The 13,446-nt window shown below is 35.1% G+C and overlaps 1 protein-coding gene across 11 annotated transcripts in view; it reads left to right on the top strand.

The window, feature by feature from the left end:
* LOC143252550 (receptor-type tyrosine-protein phosphatase N2-like) overlaps positions 1–13,446 on the top strand; it is a 96,358-nt gene that overhangs the window by 55,611 nt on the left and 27,301 nt on the right. For 6 of the 11 annotated variants that reach the window (XM_076504882.1, XM_076504871.1, XM_076504873.1 and 3 more), the window contains exon 3: positions 3,387–3,526. In XM_076504882.1, the coding sequence (XP_076360997.1) occupies positions 3,405–3,526 (122 nt within the window). In that variant the 5' untranslated portion in view covers positions 3,387–3,404. Of the gene's footprint in view, positions 1–3,386; positions 3,527–7,194; positions 13,130–13,446 lie in introns of those variants that run through there. The other 5 variants (XM_076504880.1, XM_076504878.1, XM_076504879.1 and 2 more) reach the window with 4 other exon arrangements.

Here is a 13,446-nt window from a genome sequence, read left to right on the forward strand (position 1 = left end):
TTTGTTAATCTGCCTGTTTTGTTTAGTTATACGTTTGTTAATCCACCTGGATTATTATATCTTTGTCGACCTATCTGGTTTATTTAGCCATTATACGTTTGTTAATCTTCCTGGTTTATTTAGTTATTACATGTTTATTAATATACTTAGTTTATTTTGTTATTATACGTTTGTCAATCCATCTGGATTATTATATATTTGTCGACCTAACTGGTTTATTTAGCTATTATATGTTTGTTAGTCTACCTGGTATATTTTGTTACTTTACGTTTGTTAATCTTCCTGGTTTGTTTACCTATTATACGTTTGTTTGTCAACCTGGCATATTTCATTATACGTTTGTTAATCTACCTGGTTTATTTAGCTATTATACGATTGTCAGTTAAACCTGGTTTGTTATTTATGACAGATAACGTTTCTCCTTTGTTTATATTTATTTTATTTTGATTTTGTAGCTTTATTTTAGTAGTATTATAATTTTACAAGAGTTAAGTTGATATGTCAACGTATTAGTTTTATTTGCTATATGATATTGCGTGACATGATATTCATAATATTTGCTAGGATTTAACAATAACTGATATATAAATGCATGTTTCAGATATGCTCAGATTACACTCATGTTAAAGACGTCGTATATCTATACTATGTTTCAGTAATTTTTATTTCAATTCTTTGGTTAATTCCCATATCTGGGTCCTTTTTAACTTTTGATGTTTTCGACATGCTTAAAAATCCCCGTCGTACCAAACATGCTCGCCCTTTCGGCCGTGGGGGCGTTATAATGTTACAATCAATCCCACTATTCATTGGTAAAAGAGTAGCCCAGCAGTTGACGGTGGGTGGTGATGATTAGCTACCTTTCTTCTAGTCTTACGCTGCTAAATTAGGGACGGCTAGCGCAGATAGCCCTCGTGTAGCTTTGCGCAAAATTCAAAAACAAACAAGCTTAAAAATATTCTATTAGTTGTTGCTAATGGACTGAAGGTTTTGTCTTTTACGGGTAAGATCACTGATGTGTAAAAAAAAATCTTTATTTTTTTCAGTTCATAATCTCTTTTTACTTTACTTACTTATTTTGTTTCCCCCGTCGGAACAAGGTATTAAAGAGGAACGAAACAATAGAAGGTTGAAAGAAATATCTTGGATTTAAGTACGATGAGTCGAAGTGGACTAAATCTGTTAGACAGTAAAAAGATTGGGTAATTCTTGTTTATCCGTTTCAAACTCTTTACATCAGTTGTCGCTACAGGTTTACTTACGATGATCCGTAATACGCTGTCTCTGCAAAAAGAATGGCGAACCTGAAACCTGACAAAATGTCAGGGTTTTTTTTTCTCTGAAGTTTTCGGAGTAAGTGACATCTTGTTTCCCGTGCTCTAAAGCGTAAGCGAATTTCGCCTCGAGCCCGGAATCATTATCCTTTTCATATAAGCGAGAGAGAAATTATAAGCTTGGTTTTAGGCTCGAACGTATGAAATGTCTGTATCCATTATGAAATACCAAGTGATGGGGATTTGGAGACCTCGCGGAGAAACAGCTGGTTATTTATTAACTCAGTTTATGAGATTTTAAAAAGGAAAAAACAACAACATAAAAACGTGTGTATATTGAATAATGGTTTAAATTATGTTTGTGTGTTTGTTGACCTAAAGGTTTGTTTTTGTAATTCCACGCATGGCCATACGAGGGCTATCTACATTAGCCATCCTTAATTTAAGTCTGTAACCTTGAGGGAAGGCAGCTCGTCACATCACCCACCGCCAACTCATGGGCTACTCTTTTACCAACGGATAGTGGGATTGACCGTCACATCATAAAGCTTCCATGGCTGAAAAGGCGAACATGTTTGGTGTGACGGGGATTCGAACCCGCGACCCTCAGGTTACGAGTGGAGCGCCCTAATCAGCTGGTCATGCCGGGCCATATATAATAGATCAGTAAAAGGTAGTGGGTTGAAAAATTTGTAGAATCTGTCACGCCAGTCCCGTTACGAAAAGTTAAGAAATTGCCTGCCAGCCCAATACACATTCGTAAAACTACCACAATTCAGTTAATAAATCCAGTAAACTACCACAATTCAGTTAATAAATCCAGTAAACTACCACAATTCAGTTAATAAATCCAGTAAACTTCCATGTGAGCCCCATTGGTTGCATGCAGAGCATCAAGGTGGAAGATGATTTTGTTCCAAACATTAAGAAGCATGTATTGTGTGAATGTTGTATGAAATAAAAAAAAAATTCTTGAGTTGTGTTATTAATTGTCACAAACTGTTTTGAAGTAGCCCATATAATAAAGAATTTATAAAGGCCTATAATGGGATGAATAATTTATGGACATTCTGTATTTTACATAGTGTAAAGATAAATTAGAGAGACACCTGATGGTGTGTCATGTCTATTCTGACAACGATACGTGGATAACTGATCTCGTGCTAATAATATATAAAATGTGTGATAAAATGCTCAGATATTTTTAATACATATTTTACTAAGTTGGACCAAGTAGAGGCTCTTCCATGCTAACTGTGCTGAGCGCAACATATATAGTGTAACTTGGTTCTGAGCTACTGAAATGAAAACATAGTTATTTTGAACGATGGGTTTGTTATGAAATGTAAAATGGTTAAAAAACAACTTCTACTAAATTAAATACCTTGTCACTGTTTACGGACCAGTAGCCTTTCACAACCTCTACACTTATACTTCGACAAGGTGTTTAAAAATACAAAACAAATTCCTAATTTTGATTATAACGTGAAAAGTGGATTTATCAATGGAAGGTCCGGCACTGCCAGGTGGCGAGGTGTGTTTGACTCGCAGTCTGCGTGTCTCGGTTTTGATGGAAGGTCCGGCACTGCCAGGTGGCGAGGTGTGTTTGACTCGCAGTCTGCGTGTCTCGGTTTCGATGGAAGGTCCGGCACTGCCAGGTGGCGAGGTGTGTTTGACTCGCAGTCTGCGTGTCTCGGTTTCGATGGAAGGTCCGGCACTGCCAGGTGGCGAGGTGTGTTTGACTCGCAGTCTGCGTGTCTCGGTTTTGATGGAAGGTCCGGCACTGCCAGGTGGCGAGGTGTGTTTGACTCGCAGTCTGCGTGTCTCGGTTTCTAATTCTCATCTCACTAAACGTGTTCGCCCTTTCCCTCTGTTCTGTTAATGTTACGTATTAGTATAAAAACTGGTGTAGTTTTCTAGAAGGTCGTAATTATATTGCAGAAATGAAATGATGTTTTAATCAAGTTATTCAAAACCAACGGGAAAGAAAGAAACTCTGAGAATACTAAATTATTAACAATAATTTAGACCAGTTTTTAGAAAAGATTTATTTTTAATAGGAAGTCTTTTTTTTTTTGTAGAAGTATTAAGAAATGACATTATTGTAAATAGGACTTATGTCGACAGCGAATGGCGAGCAAGACTAATGATAAACTTGAACTTATTGACCAATCACCGAAAAGAAGGAGCAGTTTGTTCCAGAGTGAACCATCCCAACCAAGTCCTTCCAGTCGATTCTCCATTTCTTCATGGTGAGATCATTAATTACTAAATCTTATTATCACTGTTCTACTCTTGTCTTTCACCGTCTTCTTTTATTCGTGTTTTTGAAGCAGTGGCAATTGTTTAGCTGTTTTCCTAACGTCCTACTGTCCACAAATTCTATTTTCCCCTAATAAAAAAACAAATTGCTTTACGTTATCTGATCATGGAGTTATTCCTATTAGCAATATTAAATATCATGTTCTTGTACGTAACTTTGGGATTGACCGTAACGTCATAACGACCCCACGGCTGAAAGGTCGAGCATGTTTGGTGTGACGGGGATTCGAACCCGCGCCCTTCAGATAGCGAGTCGAGTGCCTTGACTAACTGGACATGCCGGTCCTTTTATTATTATTTTTTAACTTTCTATTTTATTTCTAAAAGTGTAATGTTTTATTTTCGTTTTCAGTGATGATTCAAGTTGTTTTAGTTTGTATTCTCTTATCCAGAAAGGGATAAACTGATCTTAAGCTGTCTAATTTAGATTTCTCTTGAACTATTTTATGTCATTCAAACATTTAACAAAACATTTTTTGCTATTCAATTTTTTACGTAATTGAGTCTTTGATCTTTCTTTAATGCATTAATTTTTGGTAATCTGAGCTGTTTAAAATGTACCCTAGGATCCTTTTTTTCATTTATACCCTTACGGGATATTCTTTTTTTGAACCCAACTGTTTTATAAAACAGCATTATTTCAGTTGTTACCGGTCTATGAAACGTTATTATTACCGTCAGTCCCTATATCTTTTCAAACTTTAATTAACACGTTGACTTCTATTTTATGTTATCAAAATTTTCAATTATTTAACAAAATCTATTTATTAATGTGTCTGAGAAATCAATATGTTAAAAATTATTTCAGTTACTGTCATTCTAGCCTACATTAACCGGAAATTATTGAACAGTTAAAGTAAATCTTTATTTTAAAATACGCAGTGTAGCAGCATCTCGTACCTTCCATTTATACTTAAACGTTTACTAACCATAATCATAAAAAAACACATTGAATGTAGTTATCCCTTCGTTTCATGCTTTGAAAATGACTTTTCGGCAGCATGCACTGAATGTAATTATTCCGGCGTTTTATGTTTTCTAAGCGATTTTTCTATCGCATTTTTTAAACATGATTTCCCCTCCATTTCGCATTTTCTAAATGATTTTCCGCTGTATTCGCTAAATGCAGTTATTTCTGCTTTTCACGTTCTCGGCCTGGCATGACCAAGTGGTTAAAGCATTCGACTCGTCATCCGAGGGTTGCGGGTTCGAATCCCCGTCGCACCAAATATGCTCGCCCTTTCAGTCGTAGGAGCACAATAATATGACGGTCAATCCCACTATTCGTTGATAAAAGAATAGCCCAATAGTTGGCGGTGGGTGGTGATGACTAGCTGCCTTCTCTCTAGTCTTACACTGCTAAATTAGGGACGGTTAGCGCATATAGCACTCCTGTAGCTTTGCGCGAAATTCAAAACAAAACAAACGTTTTCTGAGGGACTTTTCTGTCTCATTCGCTGAATGTAATCATTCCTGTGCTTGACGATTTCTAACTGTAAAACAATACTAAATGTGATTCAGTTGTAAAAATTATAAATATTCACCCACAGCTAAACATCACTATTTGTATTTAGTGGACTTCACACAGTGTTGCATATTTCTTCAAGCTGCAGAACAACTGTATTTTCTTACGATTTTCTGTGTGTGTGTTTTTTTCTTATAGCAAAGCCACATCTGGCTATCTACTGAACACATCGAGAGGAATCGAACCCCTGATTTTAGCGTTGTAAATCTGTAGACTTACCGCTGTACTAGCGGAGGGCTTCTGTGTTTGTAAAAGCATGTTTACAACTTTAACTTGTGAAATCTATTTAATGAGATAAACTTATGTCAGCATTGATATGCCTTCAGGTTTAAAGGATTGTTATTAACGAAATAAATCCCATTGCCTTTGTACAATGAAATGTGAAACTCAGTATAGAAAGAAGATGGTAAACTGGATTTTTCCTTTTTTCTATTCACTCCTAATTTTGAAAATTTAATGCCATCTTGTGTGTCACGTGACGTTAAAGCTTCGTTCAAATTTTTGAAAAGTCCTTTAGGAAATGAAAAGTAATCCTCCTTGTGTTCACTTTCATCCGCTTATAAAATGTCGGTGTTTCGAGTCCTCCGGCGTTTTCTTCTATCATTTCCTATACTCGAGGTATTCGTGTCTGATATTAAACGCATTAATTCAAGATTTTGTCAGTCTCTTCAGGTGCTGGCGAGCTAAAGTTTTCTTGTTTGTTTGTTTTTGTCCCTCAGGGAAAAATTCTTCATTTTCATTGCCCCAATTAGAGATAGTTAGAATAGCTGGATGGTTTGCGTGGTCCCTACAACTATTACAGAGAAAGACTGTTGTTATAACACAATATACAAATTTATGTTTATGTCAAACTAACTTTTCTATAATTCTACTGCCTCGAAGAAATGCGTTTGCGTTCAGACGTAAAACTTATTACTCGGTGATACCTCTCCAGGTTTATAGGGCTGAAATACGGATTTCGATACTCGCGATGGGCAAAATACTGATAGCTCATTGTATAACTTTGGGCTTAGAGAGAAATTATATATATTTGTTTTGAATTTCGCACAAAGCTACACGAGGGTTATTTGCATTGACCGACCCTGATTTAGTAGTGCAAGACTAGAGGGAAGGCAGCTAGTCATCACCACCCACTGCCAACTATTGGGCTATTCTTTTACCAACGAATAATGAGATTGACAGGTAGATTATAACTCCCTCACGGCTGAAAGGGCAAGCGTGTTTGGTGTTTTCCTCCGTTTGCCGTGAGTTATGTTGAAAAATATGTATAGTTTTGGTTATATGTGAACATATTACTCATGAGCAGTGTTTATACTTAGTTCTATTTTCTCTTAGACTTCTGCTTAAACATGTAAAGTGCACTAATCCACTCTTCATACAAAATAACAAAGTGTGCAAATATATAACATAGGGACAACAAAGAACCGCTTGTTTCTTCAAGGCTGTCCCTGCACCTGCACTCACTCCCAAGAAATAGGAAAGTTAAATTCGCCCCGTAGTTTTACATAAAATCATCGATTCTCCCCTGAAACTTTTATAAAGTACTGGCTTTCATTACTGTTGATAGCAACTCATTTTACCCTATTATAAAAATAAAAATCTCTTAACTGAAGACTAGCCTATCATTTGGAAACCTTAAATTTTTGTCTCCTCATTCTTATGTCTTCAGAATTCAGAACAAATAAAATCAGAGACCTGCATCTCATCTATCTGGACTTGTATCAGATTCCTCTAACTTTATTATAAAATGACCTAAGAGATATTATCTATTTCTTTAAGATAACCTTTCCATTCTGGAATGCTCTTAGTATCCATTCTCAGAACCATTTTCAATAAGTTAATTTTTTCAAAGATAAAAAGACGAAAACCATACACAATATTTAGTTAGGCCTAACTTGTGATTTGTATAACGCAATAATTATCTCTTTTGACTATTAAATAATCATTATGTGTATAAATGTCTTTAAAATTCTGTTAGAACGAACTGTCAGAATATAATGTGAGAGAAACTAGTTTTCCTCATCAACATACGACAGTTCATTCTGTTTACTGTGATGTTTTCACTGCTTTCAGGATTGACTTGGAAATCCAGAGGTCAAAGGTCCTGTTGTCCTCAGCGCCTTATGTCCGGGGATTTAAACTTTGCAGTTCCTATTTATTTAATTATACACTTTTATTTTAACTTTATAACAGTTTTTGAGTGTACGTAATTGTTATGTTACCAGTTCTGATGCCTATTTCTCCATATTCGAGTTAAAACAGAAAATTCATATGAGCATTTCACCTACGACATACGATTGTTTGCTACGTTAAACTTGTAACATCACTTATACTAGGATCAAACGCCACATATAAACGTCTAATCTGAATAGAATATTCGAATAATAAGAATGCTCTGGTACTACTTGTAAAATTGTGGCGTTGCTTTGAATTTAATGAATGAAATTATCAGGAAAGAGAGAGAAATTAAGGAATAAAATTAATAAATAAGCGGGTAACAACAAAGGAGATAAATAATTTAATTAATTAAGAAAACAGGCCATGACAAATAAATTAAATAATACAGTTGTTTAAGACAGCAGGTAGCGAAAATTTTTTTAGGTTGTTTTTTTTGTCCTAGAGCAAGGCCAGGCATGACCAGGTGGTTAGAGTGCTTAACTTTCAGTCTGAGGATCGCGGGTTCGAATCTTCGTCACAACAAACATGACAAGAGTTGGCGGCGGGTGATGAAGACTAGCTGCCCTCCTTCTACTCTTACACTGCTAAATTAGGAACGGATATTGCAGATAACCCTCGTGTAGCTTTGCGCGAAATTCACAACAAAACAAATATATATGTATATATACACTAGTTTTGAAATAAACTGGATTAGAGACAAAATGATGAGCAGAAGTCCCACACATTTATACCAAACTGAAGGCTGAATTCCACTTCTAAGGCACGTGTGTTTTTAGTTACTGTTCTACTTTCACAACTGTGAAATGAGAAACATTCCTGTCAAAAGAAAATGGTGTTTCTATTTTATGCGTTTAATCGCTCTGCAAATTTTATATCATTTACAAAAACATAAAACAAACGCGCTCTGAATTTGTGTGAAAGACTATAAACTCACAGTTTGATCAAGCAAGACTTTTCAGAGTTCTGGCTCATGCACTCTTTTTTTTTTCTTTGTGAGCATAAACAGAATGACCGCCATTTTCCCCTGATAACTGAACGTATGGGGTGCGCAGCGGTGCCCACGTCACGCTCATGCGCCCTCTAGACCTGCTAGGGTATATTTCCTCCTTCTTTTATTGCTTAATTAAATGCTAGAATGAATCTGAATCAATTCCAGAAGTTTCACATCAGTTCCGCTCTTTGAGACTGATTCATCTAACCTTCTAGTTTAGTTCGAACATATCACCAGGGGGCGGATTTTCGTAAGTTCTTCTGGAATCCCTAGGTAAGTGCCCAAGAAGATTTGCCTCCGTTTTCAAAGTATTTGATTCTTTTATTTGTACAGTTCACACCTACAAGTAAACTCTTAATTCTGTGCAAAAAGCAATGAAAGCATAGTTTGCGAGAGTAAATAGGCTGGGGAATTAAACACGTTGACATAAACAAAGAACCAGAAAGATTAGAAAATCCATTGGTCGTGGCATTTCCTCCGACATCTGAAATAAGCTTACAGCCGATGCCTCCCTCAGGACACTCGTGACGGAGAACACCTTTATATATATATGTATGTATATAGATACATCAATGGATGTATGGATGGGCAGGCAGATATTTTCTTTTATCGAGGACTCTTTCGGAACCTTTGATGAGTAGAATGTCGAGTCATTTGTAACTTCTATGAACGGTTTAAAAGTGATATTAAATGATATATCTTGTAAAAAAAAATCGATATGACAGCCTACAAGGACCGGCTGGTGGAATAGATCAAAGCTACTGACTTTTTCAGTGATTTGAGAATTTGCTGTTGTTATATACAGTATTTGGATATCGAAAACTTCAGAGATAAAATGAAACATTCCACACATTGCTCGAGTTTCGATGTCATTTTACTTCTATCTGTCAGAACAACAACAATAAAGAAACACGCTCCGAAATTTCGTATTCGAGTGTCAAATCGGCACCTCTGTGTGAAACGAAGAAACACCACCGTATTGTAATCAATCAACTCTTAGACATGATGCACCTTGGAATATTGGAAACCCAACCAGAAACTACATTTCACGGGTACATATATCAATGTACTTCATATTTCACTTAAAAAGCAAGGAAACAAAAATACCTTGGTGTTGATACGATCAAATATTAACAATCTGAATCTGTTCTGCCCACGAGCTGTTGTTTCTAATTTTTAAAGGCAACCAAAATGTAATAAAAAAAGAACAAATGTAAATAAAGTAGTTGAGACATTCATCGTTATTTGCACTCCTTTGTTTGTAGTTAAGTACAAAGCTACACACTGGACTATATGTGCTCTGCCCACTACAGATATCGAAATTCGATTTCTAGCATTGTAAGTCCACAGATATAATGCTATGCCACTGGGAGCTCATTATTTGAATTTTATTCATTGAGTTGTTAACTGTTAAATGCATTGTTAATTGTTACTTTTCAAAATTCTCTCACAACTGGAACAATATCGTGGTTTCTTAACAAAAAATCGTACATTTACACGTTAAAATACTCCCCAAGCATCGTACATTTGCACTTTAAAATACTGAATAAAAACCTTACATTTACACTTTAAAATACTGAATAAAAATCTTACATTTACACTTTAAAATACAATCCGAACATCGCACATTTACACTTCAAAATTCTCACCAAATTCTTACATTTACACGTTAAAATACTCACCAAATTTTTACATTTACACGTTAAAATACTCACCAAATTTTTACATTTACACTTTAAAATACTCTCCAAACATCGTACATTTACACTTTAAAATACTCCCCAAACATCGTACATTTACACTTTAAAATACTGAATAAAAATCTTACATTTACACTTTAAAATACTGAATAAAAATCTTACATTTACACTTTAAAATACAATCCGAACATCGCACATTTACACTTCAAAATTCTCACCAAATTCTTACATTTACACGTTAAAATACTCTCCAAACATTGTACATTTACACTTTAAAATACTCCCCAAACATCGTACATTTGCACTTTAAAATACTGAATAAAAATCTTACATTTACACTTTAAAATCCTCACTAATCATCGTACATTTACACGTTAAAATACTCACCAAAAATCTCACATTTACAATTTAAAATACTCCCCAAACATCGTACATTTATACTTTAAAACTTTCATCAAAAATCTTACATTTACACTTTAAAATAAGATTTGAAAGAGTACTTTAAAAATATCAGTTTGTTTCAGCTGTTGTACACTGAACACAATTATACAATCTCTGATACCCGTCTCAGTGGGTAAATACGTACTGATACGTAATATTTGGCTGATACTTTTGTATCTAATAATAAATATTAAATATTTGTACTTTTTTCAGTACTTAGATACTATGCTTACTTGTGTCTCTAAGCGCAGACCTGCTTCACTCACAATTGGAATCGAACCCCACATTGTAGTTTTATAAGCTTTTAAGCTCACCGTTCAGCGCGGGTTATATAAAATATCTTTAGGAATCAGGATGAGGGGACGTGCGTGCGCCCGCTTACCTGCCCAGCAGACATACTGAACAGTTATATATAAATTATTCAAGTTTCACTGTGTCGGTATTTGGGTATTGATGTTGTTAAATACCCAGGAGGGTCAGGTACATTTGACCTCTTCCTCCTGAAAATTATTCAAAGTAATTGTTTGTTTAGTTTTTGAATTTCGCGCCAAGCTATACGAGACCTATTTCTACTAATCGTCCCTAATTTAGCAGTGTAAGTGTAGAGGGAGGGCAGCTAGTCTTCATCATCCGCCACCAACTCTTGAGCTACTCTTTAACCAACGAATAGTGGGATTGACCACTAAAACTGGAAGAAAAAATATCGTTACTAACGTCGTACTAGTGACGATCTTCGATTCGCATCTCCTATGAAATGCATAGCAAAGATTTTACATTATTGTACTGTTTTATTAATCATAATGTATCTTGTCCTTCTGGATAGCAAAAAAAAAAAACACTATTTTTCTAACTTTTTATGTCTATTTATCTTTACGATTTCTCTACACTCACAAACACATTTGTGCTCTACAAATTTTGTCTTGGCCGTTTTCACCAAACCTGCACATATGCACTTATGCAGGTAGATACACGAATATATTTGTGCTGTTTCTTTCACTTTTAACAGAGCAAGCTTTATCTTAACCTTCTGTTTAGTTAAAGAAACGCGAACTGTTTGTTCTACATATTACAAACATAAAAATAGCAAGGGTAAGAAACTGTACTTGTTTCATGTTATGATTTATTTATATACTAGAAAACGAGTGAAACTCTGTCATCTTGTGTATTTTCTCTCAACGACAAGCCCAGCTAATCTTATAATAATATTTACGTACAGCTCACAAGACCCACTCTAAAAGAAAATGATGTTTGGAGATGAATTTGTTAAGTATTGTCTGTAAACATGGTATTACCCGAGGATTGGATGAACAGAGAGGGAACTCGAGCAAACGGAACTATTACGACATACTGGGAAAATTCTTGAAAAAGAGGTTTTCCGCATACCTTTGGGGCAAAATTTGTGTTTGAACTGGTTTGCGTTTCGAAGTATGGATAAGAAAGAGAGAGAGAAAAAAAACGACAGAGAGTCTAAGTCAATCATGTTTGTCAAAGGAAACTCCAGCAACATCTAGTAGATTAAAAATATAAAACAAAATCTGGCTCAAACATGATTCGTGTTTGCTCCTATTCTACTAGTGGTATTGTTTGCTTGTTTTAAAATATTAACATACGTGTAGTATTTAAAACTTATAAATACGTGTAATATTTAAAACTTATAAATACGTGTAATATTTAAAACTTATAAATACGTGTAATATTATAAACTTATAACAGTTACGTTACCGTTGACGGACGCGAGAAATACGTGATATGACACTTGCGTTCTCATTTCTACGGTATTCTTTAATGTGTAAAATTAAAGTTTTTTTAAGTGTATCAAAGTTACGTTTATACTTAATTCAATAAGTGTTCATATCTTGTATTATATGTATACATATATATATATTATAGAAATATATATATATGTATATTTGCTTGGTAAGCGATGTTACCAAGAATGAGCCCAGTATTTAGTTTCCATGGCAACATCAGAGCCATTTTGTTTTCGAGCGTGATAAAGAGTCACCTGTCTAAAGTTTCTTATATACAAAAGGAAAGCCCCTGAGAGCTACAGCTCCTCTCGTAAATTTGTACTCATCGTGCTTGGAAACACCTCCAATGACTGGCTTCTATTGTCACTCAACTGTGTTGTCCTTTCTTTTCTCTTCAAATACTCAGTTGTCCAAAAAGGAGTAGGGATCTTTTGTCAACCTCAGGTTTTAATTGAAACCTGTAGTTTAAAGAAACAATTAGTATTATCACCAGAAGTTTAAATATATCTATATAAATATTATAGTGCTATTTGTTGTATTCCACGTAACTATTATGCAGGGTGAGGAGGGATCTTCATCAGAATTGACGTGGAGATTCAATTGATCCACAATGATTCAACTGTACATTTTACTTTGTGCGGTTTTTCTGGGGTTTTCGAGGTGTGTTTTTTACTACTAATTTTACCCCCCCCATCCTCTGTTGACGAAACTTCACCAAATTTGACATGAAGGCTTGTTGGGTCCATGTTGAGGTACTTGTAGAATTACGGTTTCACATTTTGTGTTTTGAATTTTTTTATGATTTTTTACAGTTACATAAATGGGCTGAGGGTCACAGGTTCGAATCCCTGTCTCACCAAACGTGGTCCCCCTTTCAGCCATGGGAGCGTTGAATGTGACGGTCAATCCCACTATTCATTGGTAAAAGAGTAGCTCAAGAGTTGACGGTGGGTGGTGATAACTTTACTCTAATCTTACACTGCTAAATTAAGATCGGCTAGCGCAGATAGCCCTCGTGTAGCTTTACGAGAAGATTAAAAAAAACCATTGAAATAAAAATTTTCATTGAACGAGAAAGTGGTTTCAAAAACTACAAGTTACTGACCTGGTCAAATTGCATTTCAACGTATTGAACGAATTAAAATCACACGTGATTTTGTCCTGTAAGTAAACAAAGCATCGGGTTATTATGATAAAAATCTTTGGTAACTTTTAATGTTCATCGTATGCAGATTTTAAAAACAGTAAATTTTGGACTTTAATA

This window comes from Tachypleus tridentatus, chromosome 6, assembly GCF_004210375.1.
Source record: "Tachypleus tridentatus isolate NWPU-2018 chromosome 6, ASM421037v1, whole genome shotgun sequence".
NCBI lineage: Eukaryota > Metazoa > Arthropoda > Merostomata > Xiphosura > Limulidae > Tachypleus > Tachypleus tridentatus.